General features: G+C 40.7%; 2 protein-coding genes across 4 annotated transcripts in view; one reads left to right on the top strand and one right to left on the bottom strand.

The window, feature by feature from the left end:
* iffo2b (intermediate filament family orphan 2b) overlaps positions 1–12,209 on the top strand; it is a 22,217-nt gene extending 10,008 nt beyond the window's left edge. The window contains exons 2-8 of one of the 2 annotated variants that reach the window (XM_026307762.2): positions 3,119–3,179; positions 4,941–5,036; positions 6,762–6,932; positions 7,479–7,627; positions 8,324–8,525; positions 8,671–8,769; positions 8,892–12,209. In XM_026307762.2, coding sequence (XP_026163547.1) covers positions 3,119–3,179; positions 4,941–5,036; positions 6,762–6,932; positions 7,479–7,627; positions 8,324–8,525; positions 8,671–8,769; positions 8,892–9,119 — 1,006 coding nt within the window. In that variant the 3' untranslated portion in view covers positions 9,120–12,209. The remainder of the gene's footprint in view (positions 1–3,118; positions 3,180–4,940; positions 5,037–6,761; positions 6,933–7,478; positions 7,628–8,323; positions 8,526–8,670; positions 8,770–8,891) is intronic. The other variant, XM_026307763.2, reaches the window with a different exon arrangement.
* Positions 1–20,672, bottom strand: part of LOC113130834 (telomeric repeat binding factor 2, interacting protein) — a 26,337-nt gene extending 5,665 nt beyond the window's left edge. Inside the window, exons 1-12 of one of the 2 annotated variants that reach the window (XR_003295734.2) lie at positions 20,584–20,672; positions 19,555–19,792; positions 19,163–19,305; positions 18,758–18,972; positions 17,922–18,044; positions 16,552–17,176; positions 16,339–16,442; positions 15,658–16,263; positions 13,722–13,893; positions 5,287–5,475; positions 4,898–5,024; positions 3,099–3,170 (exon numbers count right to left, since the gene is read on the bottom strand). Coding sequence is in view for 1 of the 2 variants with exons in the window: in XM_026307761.2 (XP_026163546.2) it covers positions 13,672–13,893; positions 15,658–16,263; positions 16,339–16,442; positions 16,552–17,176; positions 17,922–18,044; positions 18,758–18,972; positions 19,163–19,305; positions 19,555–19,792; positions 20,584–20,602 (2,295 nt within the window). In the remaining variant the exon portion in view is untranslated. Of the gene's footprint in view, positions 1–3,098; positions 3,171–4,897; positions 5,025–5,286; positions 5,476–13,328; positions 13,894–15,657; positions 16,264–16,338; positions 16,443–16,551; positions 17,177–17,921; positions 18,045–18,757; positions 18,973–19,162; positions 19,306–19,554; positions 19,793–20,583 lie in introns of those variants that run through there. The other variant, XM_026307761.2, reaches the window with a different exon arrangement.

Here is a 20,672-nt window from a genome sequence, read left to right as displayed (position 1 = left end):
CTTCATGGAATGATCCATAACCACACCTCAAAGTTTTCCCTTTGCTCCTTGTGGTGTTTACTGCCTGTTGCATAACAGCGTATTTATCAAACCGTAAGACAGTTGGAATTTAAGCATCAGATAAACATTTGATTCTTAAATTAATTATAAATCATTTAATCTTCACCTCCAAGATTTAATCTGTCATCATTTAGATTCTGGCAGAGATATCGCACCCCTTAAGATTAAACCATTATAGGTGTTATAAAACTGTCACCATGAGCACGATCATAAAAAGAATCAAGCACGAGAACGTCAGCGCATCAGATTTTGGATTTTGATCCAGTGCAGATTGCTCTGTGTCCTCAGGCACATTGATGGGAACTCACGTGCAAGAATAACTCCCAGACATACCACACAAGGCAGGGAGTGTTAGTTGGAAAGGGCCTCAGGAATGCTATTGTTCAACAGACGAAAATGGTATGAGAAAATGTCAAAGACACTTCAAGTTGCACTGCAATTTCTGGAAATCACTGTTGAAAACAAATCACAAAATGTGTAGTCGTGATCTGCGTGCACAATTCTCTCTTTTTTCTTTAATTTCATTTGAATAATCGTACTGGAGTTTTACAGTAGCTGAGGATGCAATACTGATTTAAGAAAACAACTTATGTTCATTATTAGATTGGATTGGATGAAATGTTACTAAAATGCAAACTCATGTAATAACTCCAAAACCAGATTATTCAGTTTCTAAAAGGCTTTTCATTTTCTCTTTGAAAACCTTTTTTCTTTCTTAGATGAATTTTGGTTGTCTCCCCCCAAAAATGAAAAAGAATCCAGTAATAAATAAATCATTTGATTTTTTTTTTTTTGGTTGCAATTTCAGTTGTACTAAAGTCTGTACTAACACGTTACCCCAGTTTTGGATTTTTTAAAGTGAGATTGCAGAGGAAATGTCTGCTGGTAAACAGATGTCTGTGAGTTGACACAGGCTCTGACCCTCCTGCTGTCTTTGTCCTTGTAAGGAGACTCTGGGTGTGTTCATTTGACTGAGTCACACCAAAGGTTCAGGAGAAACAGATCCACAGCTATGGCAGAGAAGCCAGAAAGAATACCTTTACCATAGTGTCATCTTTGTTTGGATAAGCTGTTTTTATCTGCATGCTTGACTAGAGTCAGTGGTTTACCGTTTGACTTTTATGGATTGCTGAGCTCTAACTGCTCCGAATAATGTGGAAGTGGTTGCTGCTCCTTTGATAAGTGACATAAATAGTTCTGATGTATTGTCAACACAGAGAGGCCAGCCCTCCACAATTAAGTCGATTTAATCATGTCGACCAGTTGTCACCCTCAGTACTGAAGAACAGGTTGTAGTGACCGTTCAGGATGTGACAACACACGTGATGCAGATGCAAGGTGATTTGTGTCTGCAGAAGATGTAATGCAGTTGTGAACTCCGGTGACCTCAGCCGGAGTCCTGCGGCAGACAGGCGGAGTGTTGTGGACACAGCAAAGCAGCATTGCCAGCATTTTTAAACCAAAGGTTCAATCGCAGTGTGAGCTGGCACGCCCTACCAAGGGATACTTCTCTCTAATTAGACAGTGTACATTCAGTGAGTCCTGAATGGAAACAAGCTAAGGTTTGTTGAGAAAGTGAATCTCAAGTGAGGCGTGTTTTGATACCAAAGTGATGTCTGGCTGTGTTTGCGTATCTCCATGGTAAAGGCAGGGAGTAAGCTAATGTCCTAGAATTTACCAGTCCTCTTCAGCTTTCTCCCCTCCAGAAAACATATATGGTTAGTCATGCGTTACTTAACACCCAGACACTCTGTCTCACACGCACACGCACGCACACACACACACACACACACACACACACACACACAAAAACTTCCCTCTGTTTTTATCCTCCACTGTCACCATCCATGTGGCCTGCAGTGGGGCTCATCATCACATGAGCACATGAGTGTATGACACTGTGCAGTTAGTTCCTATTCCTGAATGAGATCCTTGTCCATTCTGAACCTCATACTGTCTTTTAGGAAGCATCCGTGACTCAGCACGCCTTTAGCCTCTTCTCCCAGGGTGTGTGTGTATTTGGAGCATAGTGAACTAACTGATGCAGCACAGTGATGTTCTGTGTCTTCTGTGCAATGCATGCTGCAAGCCAATTAAAAAGACTCCTTTATATTTATACATATATGGTGCAGAGGAGTGATTTGACCCATCACCAGAGCAGAGACTTGAGTTTCTAATCATAGTTTGCAGACAGTTGCGGGGGGTTGTGGGCTCTGTATTTTGGCTCTGTATTTTTAGCCACACTAGCGGTTCTAAGAATGATAATGTTGCTTGGTCATTTGGTCCACTTTGTTGGGCCAGGCTGAAACATCACAACTGCACTGATTGACATTAAATTTGGCACAATTTGTTTGTGAGCCCTTATCTTTTTATCTAGCAGCATTTTCAGGTCATAAACCAAGATGGTCAACTTGGTAAACATATATTATCATATTTGCATTATCACTGTAAGCAAGTTAGCATGCCAATGTTAGCATTTAGCTTCAAGGTTTAATGTGTGACATTGATCTATTTGCAGGAATGGAATATAATATTCAGAAATATATTGTCATTAGTGTGTAATCAGAAAATATTTGCACACACTCTAATTGTTTCTCCTAATGGTTTTGAACTTTAGCTCTGGCTCTGTTTGATGAATAGAATCATTTGCTTTGAAGAGCTGCCAGTTAAATCCTGTAAATTGACTCCCCATTCCTGAGACTTCTTGACGAATGAAGCAGTTAGCACGAAGGAATTCAGTTTGCAGCACGGATGTGCCACCCTTTTGGGTGTGTAAACACTCAAATGTCAATCAATGGTTCAAAAACTCTTCGTGAGAAATGTTATGTTTGGAGAAGGATGGAACTCCATTCTTCTTTAGAGTATTCTATTGAGGGGTTGTAAAGATGACTGTACAAAGGAGGAAGCAGACAAAGAGTGAAAATGGGGGGTGGGTGTGAACCCGCACCATCAAGGGCATTTGTAATCAGAGATGGGAGTATTATGTACAGTCTGTCTAATAGCCCTGAGGGGACCAGGTCTGGCACTAACTGACCTACCTCTGTTGTCTGTGTTGCAGATGGGAGGAGGAGCTGTTCAAACGACAGCAGCTGGAGTCCACGGTGGAATCCCTGCAGCAGGTTAGGAAACATAAACAATAAAATATACCCCACTAACATAATCATAAATTGAAGTCTTGCCAAGCTTCTTTTACCACATGCAGAGAAGGAGCACAGATGAAATTCGAGGGTAACACTGTGTATACATACAATTACATACATTACATTACAATTACAACAGCCACTACAGCACATGCATACACGTTTCTAACTCAGCGCTTTGTGGCATTTCATGCAGACCTTGACCAGAAGCAGCTACTGTACAGCCAGGAAGATGTGTGTCAGATTAGAAAAAACATTACAAGCCCATCAAAAGGAGCATAATGCTATTATACTTTTGTTCAGAGCAGGCAGAAGGAGGACATAGATGTAGAGGCAAAATTAATTTAAAGTGACACACCTTGGGGCTAAAATCACAACACGTACGCCACCCCGGCTGGTGTTAGTACCTCATCTGGTCTGCATTCTTCCCTCTCTCTGCTTTTGCTCAAATCGATTGGCGACAGCATGCATGTTTGTCTTGGATTCTGGGTCAGCAAAACCTCAGTTAGAGAGGTGGAGTGCAATACCTTGGGGGCTTTTACCTTTTAGTGCACACATGCAGATGTTGCTGTGTATGGGAGAGCCAGATATCTGCTCAGCGATAGTAAATTCATTCCAACCAGTCATTTAGTGTTTAGGGCTCAGAGCTAGAGGCCTGTTATATTTGACTTTATACACAAGCAAAAACTGGGCTGTTTTCTAGCTAAATACAACAGTCATTCATTTAGTGGGAAATTATGGGAGTAGTGCAATTTTCCTAAGAAAAAGTGTTCTTCTTAAAAGGGTCAGAAGACTTAATAATAAGTCACTGTGTATAGGTCCAGATGTGGGGCTTGGAAGTGAATGTCACATTTTGAAACAGATGTTAGCAATTGAGTGTTTTAAGTTTTAAATTTCTGTAAACTAGATAAGTATATTTCACATTTTGAAAGCAGAGTTAAAATGAGTAGTTATTTACTTATCTTTCTATTTACATTGGAAGAGCTCAGTTGGTGATAAGCAGGCTTTGATACCTTTAGACAGAGACAGGCTACCTGTTTCACCTTGTTTCCAGTTGTTGTGCTAAGCTAACCATTACTCTTGCTTTATATTTACTGTCCAAGCATTAGAGTGGTATCGATCTTCTCAGGTAACTCTCACCAAGAAATCTAATCTAAACTCTGCCTTTAAGTTTCAGTTATTGGAACTAAGTTCACCAGGTTAAGAAAATATGTTTAAACGGTTGCTTATTAAAAGGTCCAGTTATAAAACATGTGTATTGCTTAATACTTCTAGCAAAGACCTACATTTGTGTCATGTAAATATGGAAATTAAAACAGACAGTGACTTCTCGGTACTGAGCTAAATGCGCTACTGTAAACCAGTATCATATCGTATAAGTTTTATATGCTTCAATGAGCCTCATCTGAATGTAACCTGGACAAGTCTTTTATCTCCAGGACCTGTAGCTACATTTAAATCCAATCATATTTACATCTTCAACTTATCAGGCAGCCGGTGTCTTTTATAATGTTATGATGAGAAATTATTTGTTTATAGCCCTGACTTTTATTTATCTTTACCTTCTGACTTTATTATACAATTACAGTTTGTGTGCAGCATTTTAGAAGTAATTGTTAAAGGTTAATAAAATTTCAGTAAGCAGTGTTTACATGGTTAAAATAAATTCCACTAACCTTATTAGGATCTTTATTTACCCGTATGTGTCTTAAATTCTTGACATTCCTGCTGTTCACTCAGAGCGCCCAGGAGGCGTCAGAGATCCGGGATGAGCTGAACGAGAAGGTGGACAGACTGAAGGCTGAACTTGTGGTCTTCAAGAGCCTGATGAGTGACGTAAGTATATATTCAGTAAGTCCTTATGTAAGACAACTACACCCATTAGAGTGCATTCAGAAAGTATTTACCCCATAATGACAAAGTTAAAACAGAATTTTAGCAATGTCTAAATTGATTAAAAAGGAAAAACTGAAATATCACATTTACATAAGTATTCAGACCCTTTTCTCCATACTTAGTTGAGGCACCTTTGGCAGCAATTACAGCCTCAGGTCTCTTTGGGTATGACGCAACAAGCTTTGCACACCTGGATTGAGGGTTTTCTGCCATTCTTTGCGAATCCTCTCAAGTTCGGTCAGGTTGGATGGGGACCATCGGTGCACAGCCATTTTCAGGTTTCTCCAGAGATGTGCAACAGGATTCCAGTCAGGGCTCTGGCTCGGTCACGCTAAGGCGTTCACGGAGCTGTCCCAAGGCCACTTCTGTGTTGTCTTGGCTGTGTGTAGATTAAGAAAGGGGAAAAATGAATTTAACCAATTGTAGCATCAGGTTGCAACATAACAAAATTTAATAAAGTGAAGGGGGTCTTAATACTTTCTGAATCTATATAAAGAGAGATGGGTTAACTCCCGCACTTCAAAAAAAAAAAAAAATCATGTAGTGCTCACGGTTGTTTCCTGCACATTCTTCAGCATTTTTCTGGAAAGCGCTGTCATTCATACAGGTTTGAATAATAACACTAAACACACACCCTTCCTTCCTTCATTATTTGGATTCAGGAAAACTATATAATGTCAGAAAGCCCCCCAGATGAGCATACCACTGAAAATAACTCAAATAGCTGCTGCAGATCAAGAACACTTCCTGTAGCCTGTATTGTTCCCTGGCACGTCTGCTCTAGTGTGATATACAGTCGTAATATACTGCAGTGGGCATAGTCACAGCTTGTGCTTGTTCAGGGATAAACATAGTCAGATGATGTTTTTGGAAAACTTTGTTGTTTATCCTGCCTATCTTCATTTTGGTATATGCACATTGTAGCTTTTTCATGTTATTTTCTGTGCTTAACTCCATCCTGATGTGCAAATCCAGAGACGGGTAAGTGATGTAGAAGTAGTGGATCTCCTACAATGTGTAGATTCATTAAAATGATGTAATCTAGTAGTGGTAGCTATAAAAGACAAACTACATTAACAGTTTTCACAGATAGTAGTAGTACTCCTGGTGTTGATTAAGCTCACCTTTGTGCAAAGGCGCAGGACAGAAAATAATCTTTATTTTGCTGCCGAAAATATGTGCACATGCACCAAGATCACACAGGGCAAGGAAATAAGAAGATGGTCTCACTAAAAAGTCACAAGCTGTCTGTAGCAAACTTCAGCAAACTGAAAAATGACTCTTCGTGGCAGTTTCAGCCAACAGGGGGTGCTGCAGCAACCACCTTCCTGCACCTTTGCCTCTGTGTATAAAATCAGTCAACTGCCCTCTGAAATAAAAGCTATTTAAAAATGTAAAAAATGTGAAATTTAAACATTTAGCTGCTTCTCTTAGTGGATATCAACTTCAGGATTAAATGTTCAGTAGAAAGGCGCTGATATGGAGATAAATAACCAACACTACTTAACTGAAAGATCAAATATGACCATAAAACAATGAGCTGATGTCAGTCAACTTAAACTTTACACCTCCCACAGTGAATCAGGTCACATACTGTACTTTACACGGTTGAAGACACTGTTTGGATTGCATATGTCACTCTAAAATCAATGCATCCCCATGCAGCAAATGACAGACCTGGACACCAAGATTCAAGAGAAAGCCAGGCGGGTGGACATGGACATCTGCAGGCGGATTGATATCACAGCCAAACTGTGCGATGTGGCTCAGCAACGCAATTCAGAGGACATGTCAAAGATGTTCAACATCAGTCCTGCCAGATCGCTCCCAGAGAAGGTGGGTGTCCATCCATCTGCTGTTTATCAAAGGAGCTAACAGGAATCGCAGAAATATTATGAATTCTTTTGAGAAGGAAGCAGCCAGCACCAAATTTTTTCATCAACTGGTCATGCAAATATGTCTGTCTGCAAATATGTTCAAGACATATAAACACAGACATCCACAATACTTACAGCAATGAGTCTTGCATACAGTATGCATGTACACACACATACACACACAGTGAAATGCTAATGAGGTAACTTCACCCCATACAGGGTTATCATATTGTGTTGGCATTGCTGGCCAAAGCCCCAGTATAATTCTTCTGTGAATCCTGATGGCTTCTCTTATACATCATGTATTCTTATATGTTTCTGCCTTAAATGAAACTGTTATATTTACATTATTTATTACTATTTAAACTTAGATCTTTACTTATCTGTACTTGTATGTGTCTGTTAAGCAACATATACAACTACACATCAAAGATCATGACTTGCCATCAGGCTCACCTGAGGTCTTTAGTGTTTCTCTGTTAATGTTTCTCTGTGGGTCGTGCAGGGTGCTATGGCCTGCTGCAAGAAAAAAGAACGCAAAGCGGTGTCTGATGAGGAGACCTCAGAGATGGATGCCGAGCCTAGCCCTTCAGAAGAGGAGGTCCCTGGGTCGCTTAACATCACGGACGAAATGAAACGCATGCTCAACCAGCTGTAAGCGACATCTCTCTCTTTTTCTCTCTCTCTCTCTCACGCACATTCATTCTTTTGTTTCTATCTGTGTGAGGACAATCACTGACACAATGCATTCCCTTACCCTAACCTAAACCTAATTCTAACCTAAACCCTAAAACCAAGTGTTAACCCTCAAACAGGAGTCTGAAAGAGTGACGCCTGGAAAAAATGTCCTCTCCAATAGAATTATGCTCAAAATGTTCTTTACAAACATAGAAGTACAAGTACACACACACACACACCCACACACACACCAGAACCAGGTGGCCTCTCCCTTTAAATGAACTTGACTCTACTTTGTAGTTGCACCATATGACCACAGTAGTTTCCTGCCTTGTCTCTTGATATAATGGCTCTATGTATTCCTTCAGCTCCCTCTAGTGTGTGTACCGAGTGTTGCACGTAACATACTTGGCTTTAAGCCACAGTGCTTATTTTTTGAATGCTCTTACTTTTTTCGCTTTCACATATGGGTGTTTGGGATTATTTATTAATCACTAATCTTATTTATTAATCACTAATCTTTAAAATACTAAAATAGTTTTAAAAATCTTTTCCTTTCCATCCTTTCATCTTCATAAGCACGTCTTTCTCTTTGCTGAATATGGTGGCTGTTATACTTGTCCTTCCTCTCCTACCTTCCTCTTTTTTGTTTTCTGTCCTTGTTCTGCACAGAAATTGTTCAGATAACTCCTTTGTTGCCAGGCGTGAGACGTTTGAGATCGATGACGACTGTGACAGTCTGACGTGGGAGGAAAATGAAGAGACTCTGTTGCTGTGGGAGGACTTCACAAACTACAACGTTCCGTTCACCATCACTGGAACGGCCTGCGCAACCAGCGGCACCTGTGATGGCAATGCTGAAGCTGCTGATCCAGTGAGTCCTGGCTACATTTATGGTCTTTCATGCAGTGTATGATTTTCAAACCTATACAAGTCAAGAGTGGAGATCATTGCTAAGGGTGCTGTGTAAGACATCTCCTCATGCATGATGAATGAGGCCTCTGTCTGTGCTCTCTAAGGACTCCCAGGATGGAAGTCTTGGCAGCCTCATTGATGAAACGGAGTCGCTATTTAAGACCAGAGAGCAGGAGTACCAGGAGACCATTGGCCAAATCGAGGTAGACAACGTGTGTGTGTGTGTGTGCGCGCGCGTCATATTATTTTAAGATATTATCTAGTAGAGTATTTCACAATTTTCGTGGAGTCAATTACACATTCCCTTTTTTTTGTCTTCTATCAGATGGAACTGGCCACAGCGAAGAGTGACATGAATCGGCATCTGCATGAGTACATGGAGATGTGCAGCATGAAGAGAGGCCTAGATGTGCAGATGGAGACCTGTCGGCGCATGATTAAAGGTGGCAGAAACTCTCCCTCTTTCAGCTCTGCGGCCAGCAGCGACTCAGGGAACACAGATGAGATCCAGGATGAAATTTCGGACAAGGACGCAGAGACCGAAGTTAGTTGATGGCTGCATAATTGGGTTTTGTGCCATCTCGTCCAGACAACCCCTTATTATCACAGGGGTTAAATCTGTATAGAGCTCCACTGTGCTAGAGGTGGACCAACCTAAATCTGGGCCTGTTTAGACCTGTTAAAGTTCTGATGGTCACGCTCACTGAAGCAGATCCAGAACTGGTGCTTTTATACTATTTCTGTTGTTTAGAAAGTGGTGATGGGGACTCTCTGCTTCACAAACACAAAAGGGTGTATATAGGGTCCGAGCTGTGCTCTCTTCCTCGCTGCTGCCTCGCTGGATTCTTGTCCAGAGCTTCACATCATTTTTTGGGAGAGAAAAAATTCTCAAAAGTTTTAAACTGGCTGAGAAGTGTTTTCTACAAATTCTTACCCTTTTAATGTCCTTTTTTTCTAAAGGAATTGAAAATAGTACATATTGTGCTTCTTGTTTGGTGAACAACTAATGACATTTTAATATTCACTCATATTCATTTTAGAAAAGTGTCAGTTCCCCTTGGAATAATTGGAATACTTTTTGTTTTTGTGTCATTTACGTTATTTGCAAATCAAATTAAATGACTGGGGGTTTAGTGATCTTCTGCCAAGAAGACAAAACAAGAAGTGGAGACAAATGGTGTTGGAGTTCTGGTGGTTTCTGAGGGAACTCTGTAGGGTTGCCAAAGTTGACAGAGGAAAGGAGCACAGCCTTTTGATGCATCAGTGCACTACTGAAGTTCTATGCAATTTAGCTGGCCTTACTTTTAGACTGGCTTTCACCCTTCCTTGTTTCTCTTTACACCAATACAATTAGCCTTTTAAGCAAAGCAGGTGTTTTCTATGTATTATGAGAACTATTTTGTGTGTTTGAATGTGAAATCTCAAATCTTAATATGAGACATTTGTTTGTTTGTTTTTTTCATGTACATCAACAGTAACAAATGGAACAGCGCCCCCTAAACAAAGGACTAATATTGTCATTCATTGCAACAATCATCCACATTAGTCAGATGCTACGTGCTACTGAAACAGGCAGTACATTGTTGTGATTCAGATGTATTTACTGGTGAAATGTTCTCATCTTGCGCAGTGTGTTTTTTTGCACACCAAAACATATCCTCTTAAATAGTTAAAAAGCATTATTTTTTTATATAGGAAATCAAACAAGTCTCTGAAACTTCCTATGAAAAACCAAAGGACACATTTTTGAAATGTTTCTTCATTCACAGTCATAATTCTTAGTTTGTGGAAAAACGACTTCTTTTGCGTATCATCATTATATATTGTGGCCTAAGTAGCTGCAGACTATTTCCTGCTGTCCTGCAGGGGACTCTGTTCCACACAGGTTGAACGTCTTGCTTTGTCTCTTTTGAATCTGAAAGTGTAAGACTGTATATAGAGGGCTGTAGGCATGTGATCGTATACTCCTGAGGCCTTTTTGTTCAATTAGTGTTTTGAACCCGTTTGAGATGTCTCACAATTTTGCTTTTCAGTGCTTGCACTGAATTAGCATTAAAACAGACTTGACGCATGGGGAAGAGAAGTGATCCTTTTAATCACCTCTTGGTATTATAATGTATGTACAGTTTTGCTGGATCAAAGATTAAGTGCTACTTCTATATTGAAGTTTTACAGAAGCAGAATGTTAAAATATAGGCCTTTTGTTATTTCAGCATGTTTGTGTGGAGAAAAAGAGCTATGGGTCTTTTTTTTTTTTTTATATATATATATAACATATTTTCAACTAAATAGCTGCAATGCAGACTGTGCGCTACGTTTTTATTCAAAACAGTGTCTATCCTAATCATTATTCCATTGTTTTTGTGGCAGAAAGTGAATTTTTCAGTGTGTTTTTAATCATCCTGTGTTAACTAAAAGTGTGTTAATGTTGCCATGTCCAGCTGTTATTAATTTCTGCAGGAATATTAAAACTTATTCCAGAGGTTTTTGGTCATTTATTGACCAAATGAGATGTTCCATAAAAAGCTAATTGATTGTATCAGACAAGATTTAGGACCACTGTAACTCACAAAAGCTTCATATCCTTTTATGTTTGAGAAGATGTAAAACCAGCTGAATAAGTAAAAGAGCCATTTTTTTATTGGTACTGTACTTTGTAGCAACTACATCAAAAACATTATTTATTGACTGTATGGCTGTAACATCTAGAAAAAGCAGGTCTGATAACACAATACCCTGTCTTTCACATCACAGAGACCATCACACTAACCAGCCAACCAAAGCAAGTGACTACACTAAGATATGACAAAGATGTAAATCCTACTAACTCTGGATAGCCTCAGTGTTTGTTCAAGCCTACCACAGATGTGTTAGTTTGCAGACTTTTGTGTTATTAGGAAAATGCTCCCCCCCCCCCAAAATCAGTAATTCTTGCAAACGACTCTTCATTTCTGTTCTACCATTCACTGAAGCAGGTTAAATTCCAAAATACTGTAGCAATCCTCCTTGTTGAATGTAACTTGGTTTGAGGCATCCTCTGAAGACTTTACACGTAAAAGCTGAGCAAAAAAAAAAAAAAAAAAAAAAAAAAAGTAGCGTTTTAAATCCAGGGATACATGGAGTGCTGTTACTTAATAGGGACCTTGACATGTTTTGCTGTACTAAAAGGGTTCTTACCTGGCCAACATACACTCTGTGAGCTTGATGTATGTCAGTTAGATTCTGATGGATATGAGTGTTTCATACTAAAAAGGGTTTTATATGAGTGGTTTTTATCAGTGTAGCACTGGGATTATATAGTTGTGTTTAGTTTTATTTGTTCCCTGGCATAGCTATTTGCCATTCAATGTTATTATCACCTTTTCATTTCACACACGTGATGGGGAGATAAAAGGTGCAGCAATACTTGTGGCCATATTTGGATAAAATCTACTGAACTGTATTGGATACTGGTGTTTGTGTTTCATTTGCATCACAGGTGCCATCCTGTTGATCCTTTTTAAGTGGTTGATTTATCTTTAATTTAACTGCCTTTCCTTTTTGGTCAAACTATTGATACAATGTATTCATGTGGGTCTGGGGCAGAGTATGTATTAAAATGGATATTGGGGTAAAATGAAATAAAATGGTGGATTGGATAAAAGCTATGACTAATTTGCTTCTTTTATTTAAGGTTTCTCCATCCATCCATTATCTATACCCGCTTATTCCTGAACCAGGGTCACGGGGATCTGCTGGAGCCTATCCCAGCTCTCTTTCAGGTGGAAGGCAGGGGTACACCCCGGACAGGTCACCAGTCCATCACAGAGCCACATATAGACACACAGAGACAAACAACCACACACACTCACACGCACTCCTATGGGAAATTTTAGAATCACAAATCAACCTAACATACACGTTTTTGGATTGCGGGAGGAAACCGGAGTACCCGGAGTAAACCCACGCAAGCATGAGGAGAACATGAAAACTCCACCCAGAAAGGCCAGGTGGCAGACTTAAGGTTTTTCCATTTAATAAATTCTATTATAATGTAAAGCATCAACTCCATGTTTTCAGAAAGTGGTTTTTGGTTTTGTAGTCATAGTTACATTACATTCTGTAATATCAACATTCAATGCCACTAGACCTTTAAAGTAAACCATACATGCATAGTTTTTTTTAGTTTTACAAAACACATTACTGTACAAAGTATGGGTCTTTTATATTGCAGCTGTAAAAAGGCCATTAATGTATGGGTGTGATACTTGGATAGGGTAATTACCACCAGTACTGATATGGACAGCAAATCTAACTTCTGCCTAGTTCATTATAATGGCACCAATTTTATACATGTTATACAGATTAGTACTCAGCTTAAGAAAGCAGTTGTCTAAAGCAGTTGGGAGGGAGCTCAACAAATAAAATCCTGTCAGTTAATGTCACTGTTTATTTGCATTATGGGAAATGTAGGATCCACTGATTTAAGCTTAAACTCAGCCTCTGCGTGGCCACAGCCAGCCAGCCATACACACACACACAAATCTGAGTGTTTTACCTTCATTTGAAAAAAGGTAGCCAGAAAATGTGTACAAAAAATGTAAAGACGTGGTTACAGAAAAACCAATTTAGCATATTTTGACCCATTTTTTTCTCAATTTTTAAAAAATCTGAATCCACTAAAGGAACTCCTATTACATATTATATATAATGTTGAATTGGCTTTTCACCACTCTAATGTAATCGGTTAATAAATATATAAAACTACATACCTAAAAAAATATTTAAAGGCATAAGATCATTTATTTGGAAATTTAATGAAAGCAAACATCAAATACATTAAAAAAAGATAAAATGACACATTATTTTAATGTTAAAATTCATAGAATAGGCACAGTGACCTCTGAGACAATCTGTTAAGAAATTTAATAGCTTAAATTTCCTAATTTTTAAATATCAAATTTTGTCAGTGTAAGCCATCATCATCAGTTTTTATCTTGGAGAAACTGGAGATGCCAACAAAGAAACAGACAGCAGACATTTATGAAAGAACTTCAACTATAACAAATACAAGCTAACTGGCCTGCTGATTGAGTAGGCTCCATCACATATCCACATCTATGCTTTTATCCTTCTGCCTCAAGAAACAGTATTCTTTTGGCAAAGCCCACCTCACCGTATTTGTCCTGCAGCTGCTGACGGATAGCAGGATCAGCTGAGAGCAAAAGATCATCATCACTACGTTTCCAAAATGGTCCAGAAATAGAGGAGGGATTCAAAAGCAGTTTCTGCGCTGCACAGAAGTCTCCACTGGTCTTCAACAGGGCTTTGGTCACACTAATTAAGTCCTAGAAGATAAACAATCAAGTTAGGGTCTTAGGTTAGAAATGAATCAAAACAAACAGATGGACAGAGAAATAATGTAACCATTTGTATTTTTCCTTCTTTTATCTCAGCAGCGTCACTCCAAGATACCTATCTCAAAGAGAGCGCCTGGCAACCCTGCGGAGGAAACTGTATCTGAGATCTTGTCCTTTTGGTCACGACCTAAAGCTCATGACCATCGGCGAGATTAGGAACGTAGACTGACAGGTAAATTAAGAGCTTCGCCTTACAGCTCAGCTCTCGTTGTACAGAGACTGGACAGCCCTTAGGAGAGGGACCCGGACCCCATACTCCCAGAGCACTTCCCACAAGATGCCACAAGGGACATGGTTGAATGTCTTCTCCAAGTCCACAAAGCACATGTGAACAGGTTGGGCAAACTCCCTTAATCCCTTAAGCACACTGGAGAGGGTATAGAGCTGGTCCAGCAATCCACAACTGTTACAAAAACCGCATTGTTCCTCCTGGATCCAAGGTTCTACCATCGGCCAGATTCTCCTCTCCAGCACCCTGGCATAGACTTTCCCAGGGAGGCTGTGGAGTGTGATTCTCCTCTAGTTGGAACATACACTCCGGTCCCCCTTCTTAAAAAGAGGGACCATCACCCCAGTCTGCCAGTCCAAAGGCACTGTCCCCGACTGCGACTCAATATGTTGCAGAGGCTTGTTAGCCATGACGGCCCAGCAACATCCAGAGACCTAAGATACTCAGGGTGGATCTCATCCGCCCCCGGTGCCTTGCCACCGAGGAGCTTATGAACTACCTCAGTGACTTCAGCCTAGGTGATGGACGGATCAGCCTCCAAGTAAAAACAGTGAGGGCAGAGCACTGCTTCCATTCGGACTCCATGTCCCCAACCCCCCTAAGGATCTAGTTGGCACACCTGAAGGTGGGATTTGAAGACCTCTTTGACAAAGGGTTCGGCCAAACATTCACAACAGACCCTTACAATATATTTAGGCCTGCCAAGTCAGTCCAGCTTCCTCCTCCGCCAGTGGATCCCACTCAATACCAGATGGTGATCAGTTGACAGCTCAGCTCCTTTCTCCACCCAAGTGACCAAGACATACGGCTGAAGGTCAGATGACACGACCACAAAGTCGATTATCGACCTTCAGCCTAGGGTGTCCTGGTGCGATGTGCACTGGTGGACAAGCTGTGACTAGCACAGAAGTCCAACAACAGAACACCACTCGGGTTCAGATCGGGGAGGCTGTTCCTCCCAGTCATGCCCCTCTGGGGTTTCACTGTCACTGCCCATGTGAGCGTTGAAGTCCCCCAACAGAATGACGGACTCTGCAGTTGGAGCACCTTCCAGCACTAATCCCAGGGATTTCAAAAAGGTCAGGTACCCTGTATTGATGCTCAGCCTGTAGGCCGAAACAACAGTAAGGGACCTGTCCCAGAGCTCGCAAAATCTGGTAGCCCAACAGGTTATCTGATAGTCCAACGGGCAAAGTGGAGATACATTTTTGTAGCCCGACTGGAAGACACAATACCCCCGGGATGTCGGGCTAGTGATTTTGCAAGTCCTGTGTCCTCGACCTGAAGGCACATTGAAGCATCCCTTTCATTTACCAGGAAAAAACTCCAACATCTGGCGGCTGAGCTGGGGAACTATAAGCAAGCCTACACCAGCCCACTACACAATTTGCAATGCACCGGTCCCATGAAGTTTCACTCAAAATGCAAAAACAAATATGAATCTGCTCCACATAAACACTCACCTTGTTTGTCTGGTTCATCAACTCACTGATTCGCTGCTTGTCCTCTTCTAACTGGGTCTTAGTCAGTGAAAATGCAGCATCTTCATTCACAGCTGGTTGTGACCGACCTGCTGTGCTGTCCCTGACAGGGGACTCTGAGTCTTTTTCCTGAGATTCACTGTTGAATATGAACATGTGGGCCCTGGAGGCTACATGGCCTGCTGCACTTTTAACAATGACAGACTGAGAATCTTTTTCTTGAGATTCACTGTTGAATATGAATATGTGGGGCTTGGAGGCTACATGGCCTGCTGCACTGACACCAACAACAGACTGAGAGTCATCTTCCTGCGATTCACTGTTGAATATGAACAGGTGGGCTCGAGAGGCTACTTGGGCAGCCTCATCAGCCTCATCAGGACAGGCATTCTCTAGTACATGCTTGCTGGTGGAAGCCTGGGCCTCTTGAACATCTGTCTGGAGGCTGGGTCCAGGTTCAGGGTTGGTTTGTGCGGATGAAGGGTCTGCAGCTGTGTCTGGAGGTACCAGGGAGTTTTCTGATGATGTGGGTTGCATCGTTCCTGTTTCAGTTGTGTTTGGGGGAACTGCAGCTTCATCTTCACCAGACTAGAAGACAGAAACATAACAGTTTTGAGGTCTATTATTAGTTTAGAAGTGCATTGTTGTGTCATGGAGCTGTACCTCACTTTCATCTTCAAACTCCTTTGTAGCCATCTCCAGAATCCCCAGCTTTTTTTGTTCTTTTTTCTTCTCTCCTTTCTGTGGCAATGAATTGGATGTTTCATCTGATAACACACAAAGGAGAGAGAGAAGACGAGTTCATGAATTCTGTCACTCAACATCATATGTGATTAGTTACTGCCCAAAAGATTGTAACCACAAGGAACGACAAACCTGCTTGTGGTGTTTCAGAGACAGCAGTCTTTTCACTCTCCTTTAGTGGACTCTCTGCTGCCTCTCTCTGTGCCCTGGCTCTTTTAGATGGTGGCTGGTCTATTGTTCTGTCGTTTTGAAGAGTAGACTTCACAGTTAATTTTGCTCTCCTCAAGGGCTGGGGTGATGATGGTTTCTCAGCAGTGGCTAATGACGATCTGTGTTTTTTCCCATAAGGTTCAGGCGATGATTGTGCCACCTGCTCGAGCTGCCTGCGAGTTATCCGACGCTGGGCTGTGTTATCCAGCTTGGGGGAAGCCTTCTGCTTTGTTGGAGTAGTAGTGTTGGGCAGGGACTGGAGAGAGTCCTCTGGCATGCTTTCGTTTTGTGGAGAGATGATGGTTTGCACTTCTACTGTTTCTGGCTCTGCGCTCTCAGCTGGAATGGGACTGACATCTGTGTGTGGATCTAAACAAGACCCCTCAGTTTGGGGGGATTTAGATGTTTCAGTTTCTGCTGTTTTTGCTTGTGCACTTTCACCTGTTTGAATTTCAGTCTGTGGGTTCACAGGTTGCACTTCTTGGACAGAACTGAATGGTTGAGCTTCTGTATTTTCTGACGTGTTTTGAGTTGGCTGGGTATATTTCTGTGGAAACAACACACCAGTTCTGCTCAGTTCATTCAAGTTTGTTATTAAATCACATACCAACATTAAATTATCAGTTACAGTACCTATAGAAAAGTGAACCCTTTCACTCACAAAAGACGCAATCTTCTCTCAATGGGAAGCATGTAACATTCACTATTCTTCATTCCATATTTAATCAAATAGATATACTCCTTTTGAGTTTCGATATTTGATTTAACACAGCAAAAATGCTGTGTATTTAACACAATATTTAAGGAAATCTCTGCAATCGAGCACTTTTAATGCATCTTAAAGACTTCTCTTGTTAAGCAAACTGCTCCAGCTCTCCAGGTTTGATAAGTGTATCTCCCAACTGCAAGTTTGATCAAGATTCATAGCAGGCCACTTAAAATTGCCCAATGTTTTCTTTTCATCCATTTTTGGTGTATTTAGATGTGTGTTGAGCCATGACCTGCAACTGAGATAGAGCTTTTTGAATATGGGCAGTATGTCTCTCGCCAGAATGCCTCAATAATCTTCTTATTCATGGCACCCTGTGCCAGATGTGGCAGAGCAACCACATACCTCCTCCTTCATCTTTTCTTCTGTTTCTCAGTTTGCATGCATGACAAAAAAAGCTTTTAATATCAGCACTTTCCAAGAAGAATGGAACATTTTACTAAGACCTAAGGGTATCACACTTTTAACCACATCTGCATATAACATACTTCAACTGTAATGTTTACAATGAGTTGATTCCTACCTGTCTTAGGTCAGTTTCCGTTGCATGCGTTTGAAGAGGGTCTGCTGATGGTGAATGTAGAGAGGGTACAGCATCCTCTTCACACGAAGTAATCTGAATGTCTGCGTCTTGGTTTCCTTCTTCCTATAAACAAACAGAAACAGATAAAAGGCTTCAGTCTTCCTGTACATTTAAGGTGTGACTACAAGTAGACTCTAGGTACGCCTAGGCTTAGCTTGTACTTAAATAGAAAAAAAAAACATACAAAAAAGGTTTGTTGCAATATATGCCTACACATTATTGTGATCTTTTTTTTCATAATTTCACTGTAGGGATATTCTGACATCTTGACAGACCCCATCTCAAACACAGAGAAAACCAAAATGACATGAAGAAGACATGTTCTAAAAATGCTTTTTAACATGAATTTAACTGCTAATGACAGCCTTGTTTTCTGATATGATTTGTTCATGTTGATTGTTGGTAAATGTGAGGGTTGCACTATAGTGAAAGGTCCTGTTAGGTCGCCCCAGCACATCTGTTGATCCGCATGATTGGTTTGGCACAAGCTTTACATCGAATGCCCTTCTGACGCAACCCTCTCATTTACTCAACCGACACTAAGATCACACTGGCTTGTGCAACCTCAGTGGCCGAGCCTAACGGCCCCTGGATTTCCAAGGCAATTGGCTATCTAAGTACTAGCCAGGACCTTGTGAGATCATATACTTACATCATACTCACAGGACGGTGCAGCCTATTGTACTTCTAATACATATTCTGGAAAAAAAAACTTAGATACTAGATACTTAGAAATAGATGACAAAACCCCTGGAAACACCTGCCAGGTAAATTACCATGGAGTCCTCCTCTGATGTTTTCACCTTCTCAATTTCAGACTGTCTCTTAGCCAGTCGTGCCCTATAACGATATTTCATCGACTGCCAGCTGTGACTGGTCACATGTTGCTTCTCCATCTCTTGCCAAAGCCGGTTTCCTCCAATCTCTTTCAGGTGCTTGCTGACATAACTCAGAATGGCAGCATCCTCTTCAGAGGTAAAGGCAACCCTGCCTAATAAAAAGTTGTTAAATAAAAACACACATATTTCTAATATACATGATATAAGTAATGCAAAAAGCAGTGCACACATTGTGGTTAAAACTGATTTTAACAGTTTTTTATATTAATTTAGGGTGTTACCAAGTCTGTGCATAAAAATGTCAATGCAGACAAAATCAAATCAGGTGTTATCATATCATACCTCCAAGTCCAGGTGAGCCCTCTTTACTGCTGTTAAGTCTAGCAGAATGTCTTGGAACGACTTCAGGAATTAACCTGTAGTCCTCTAAATTCAGCTGTTCACCCTTCTCAATGCAGTCATGAATGTACTGGATGGACACATACCTGAGGAGAAATTAGACAACAGCTTAATTTTTGTGCTTTTAACCTTTTCAGTTACTGGCACAATAACAACTAATTCTAAATTAAATGATCTGGCTGATTACAAACATATCAGTGCTTTAATTGACGGTGTTAAACTATTTATCTATTATTTAGAGATTTAGAGAAAGGAGGCACAAACATTCTTCTGCTCATTTCTATCAATGATAAGGTGAAGTTAGCCACACGTAACCATCCCAGTCCAGCACCTACCAGTGAGCAGTAGTTTCAGCAATAGAGCCTCTTTCCTTGGGGTCAATCAGAAGGTGTGCTCCTGGCTGCTGGATGTTACACAACAGGCCTCCCCCAGCAGTGATGAGTGGCTGGAGCTTGCGTTTGATGGGCCCCGGTCGCAGAAAGAAAGACATGGGCTCACCATCCACGGTCATGAAAAGAACTGGGGAGATGTCGTATTTGGCCACATCCTGCTGTTTGGACGGCATGTTTGTATCTCGCAAGACAAAATCAGAGAGTAGAGAGTGTTGACTAATATTACAGGTGGTCAAATGTCTCTTATATTTGACTAAATATCTCTGGGTTTGAACAGCTGCTTGGGAAAAAAAACAAACTGAAATTTAAAAACATCGCCTTGGGTATTTTGTACTTTCCTATAAGTAATGAATTGCAGCTCTTTATTTAGTTGCCATTTATCAGCCAGATACATCTGAAAGTAATTCAATCAAATACACCATCACTGCAATAAATCAGAAAAACTTCACACTGTACCTGTTTGAACTAGCCATTTTTGCAGGATGTAGTTTGTGATTGTTATTGCGTTGGTCTAAGAGGTATTTTTAATAGTGTGTGTCTTATTTCTAATAGTGTAGACACGGGAGACTAATGGTGGCACTAGCAAAAACCTTTACACACCCTGTCATGTCCGGTCTTTAGGGTTTATTTTTGCTTTGACGGCTTAGAAGCAGTAACGTTATAGGTTTGGTGAGTTTACCATGTTAACTAAGCTAACGTTAATCTCCACCTTAATAACAGTAGTCATTATTATTATTGGGATATGCCGTGATGTCCCAAGGAGAGGAGAGATACAGGAGAGATACAAACTGTAACGTTACCGTTTTATCCTCCTTTTCTCTCGGGGAAATGAAGCTAATGTGGTTAGCACCTTTAGCTTCAACGCAGCTCGACTGATGGACAACTTTTAGAGAAAGCTATAGATTTATTAGCTCATATTATGAAAGCATAAAACAATGCTTAGATCATACAATGAACTTAAAACTTACAAACAGTTTGGACGGTGAATCATACGTGACCTTTCCCGCCGCGAAAAAAACAACAAAAACAAAACAAAGTTCACTTCCGGGTACTTGTCTTCT

The sequence above is a fragment of the Mastacembelus armatus genome, chromosome 5 (genome assembly GCF_900324485.2).
Source record: "Mastacembelus armatus chromosome 5, fMasArm1.2, whole genome shotgun sequence".
In the NCBI taxonomy this organism is placed as follows: domain Eukaryota; kingdom Metazoa; phylum Chordata; class Actinopteri; order Synbranchiformes; family Mastacembelidae; genus Mastacembelus; species Mastacembelus armatus.
The sequence above is the reverse complement of the archived record's forward strand: the minus strand, read 5'-3'. Positions and strand labels throughout refer to the sequence as shown.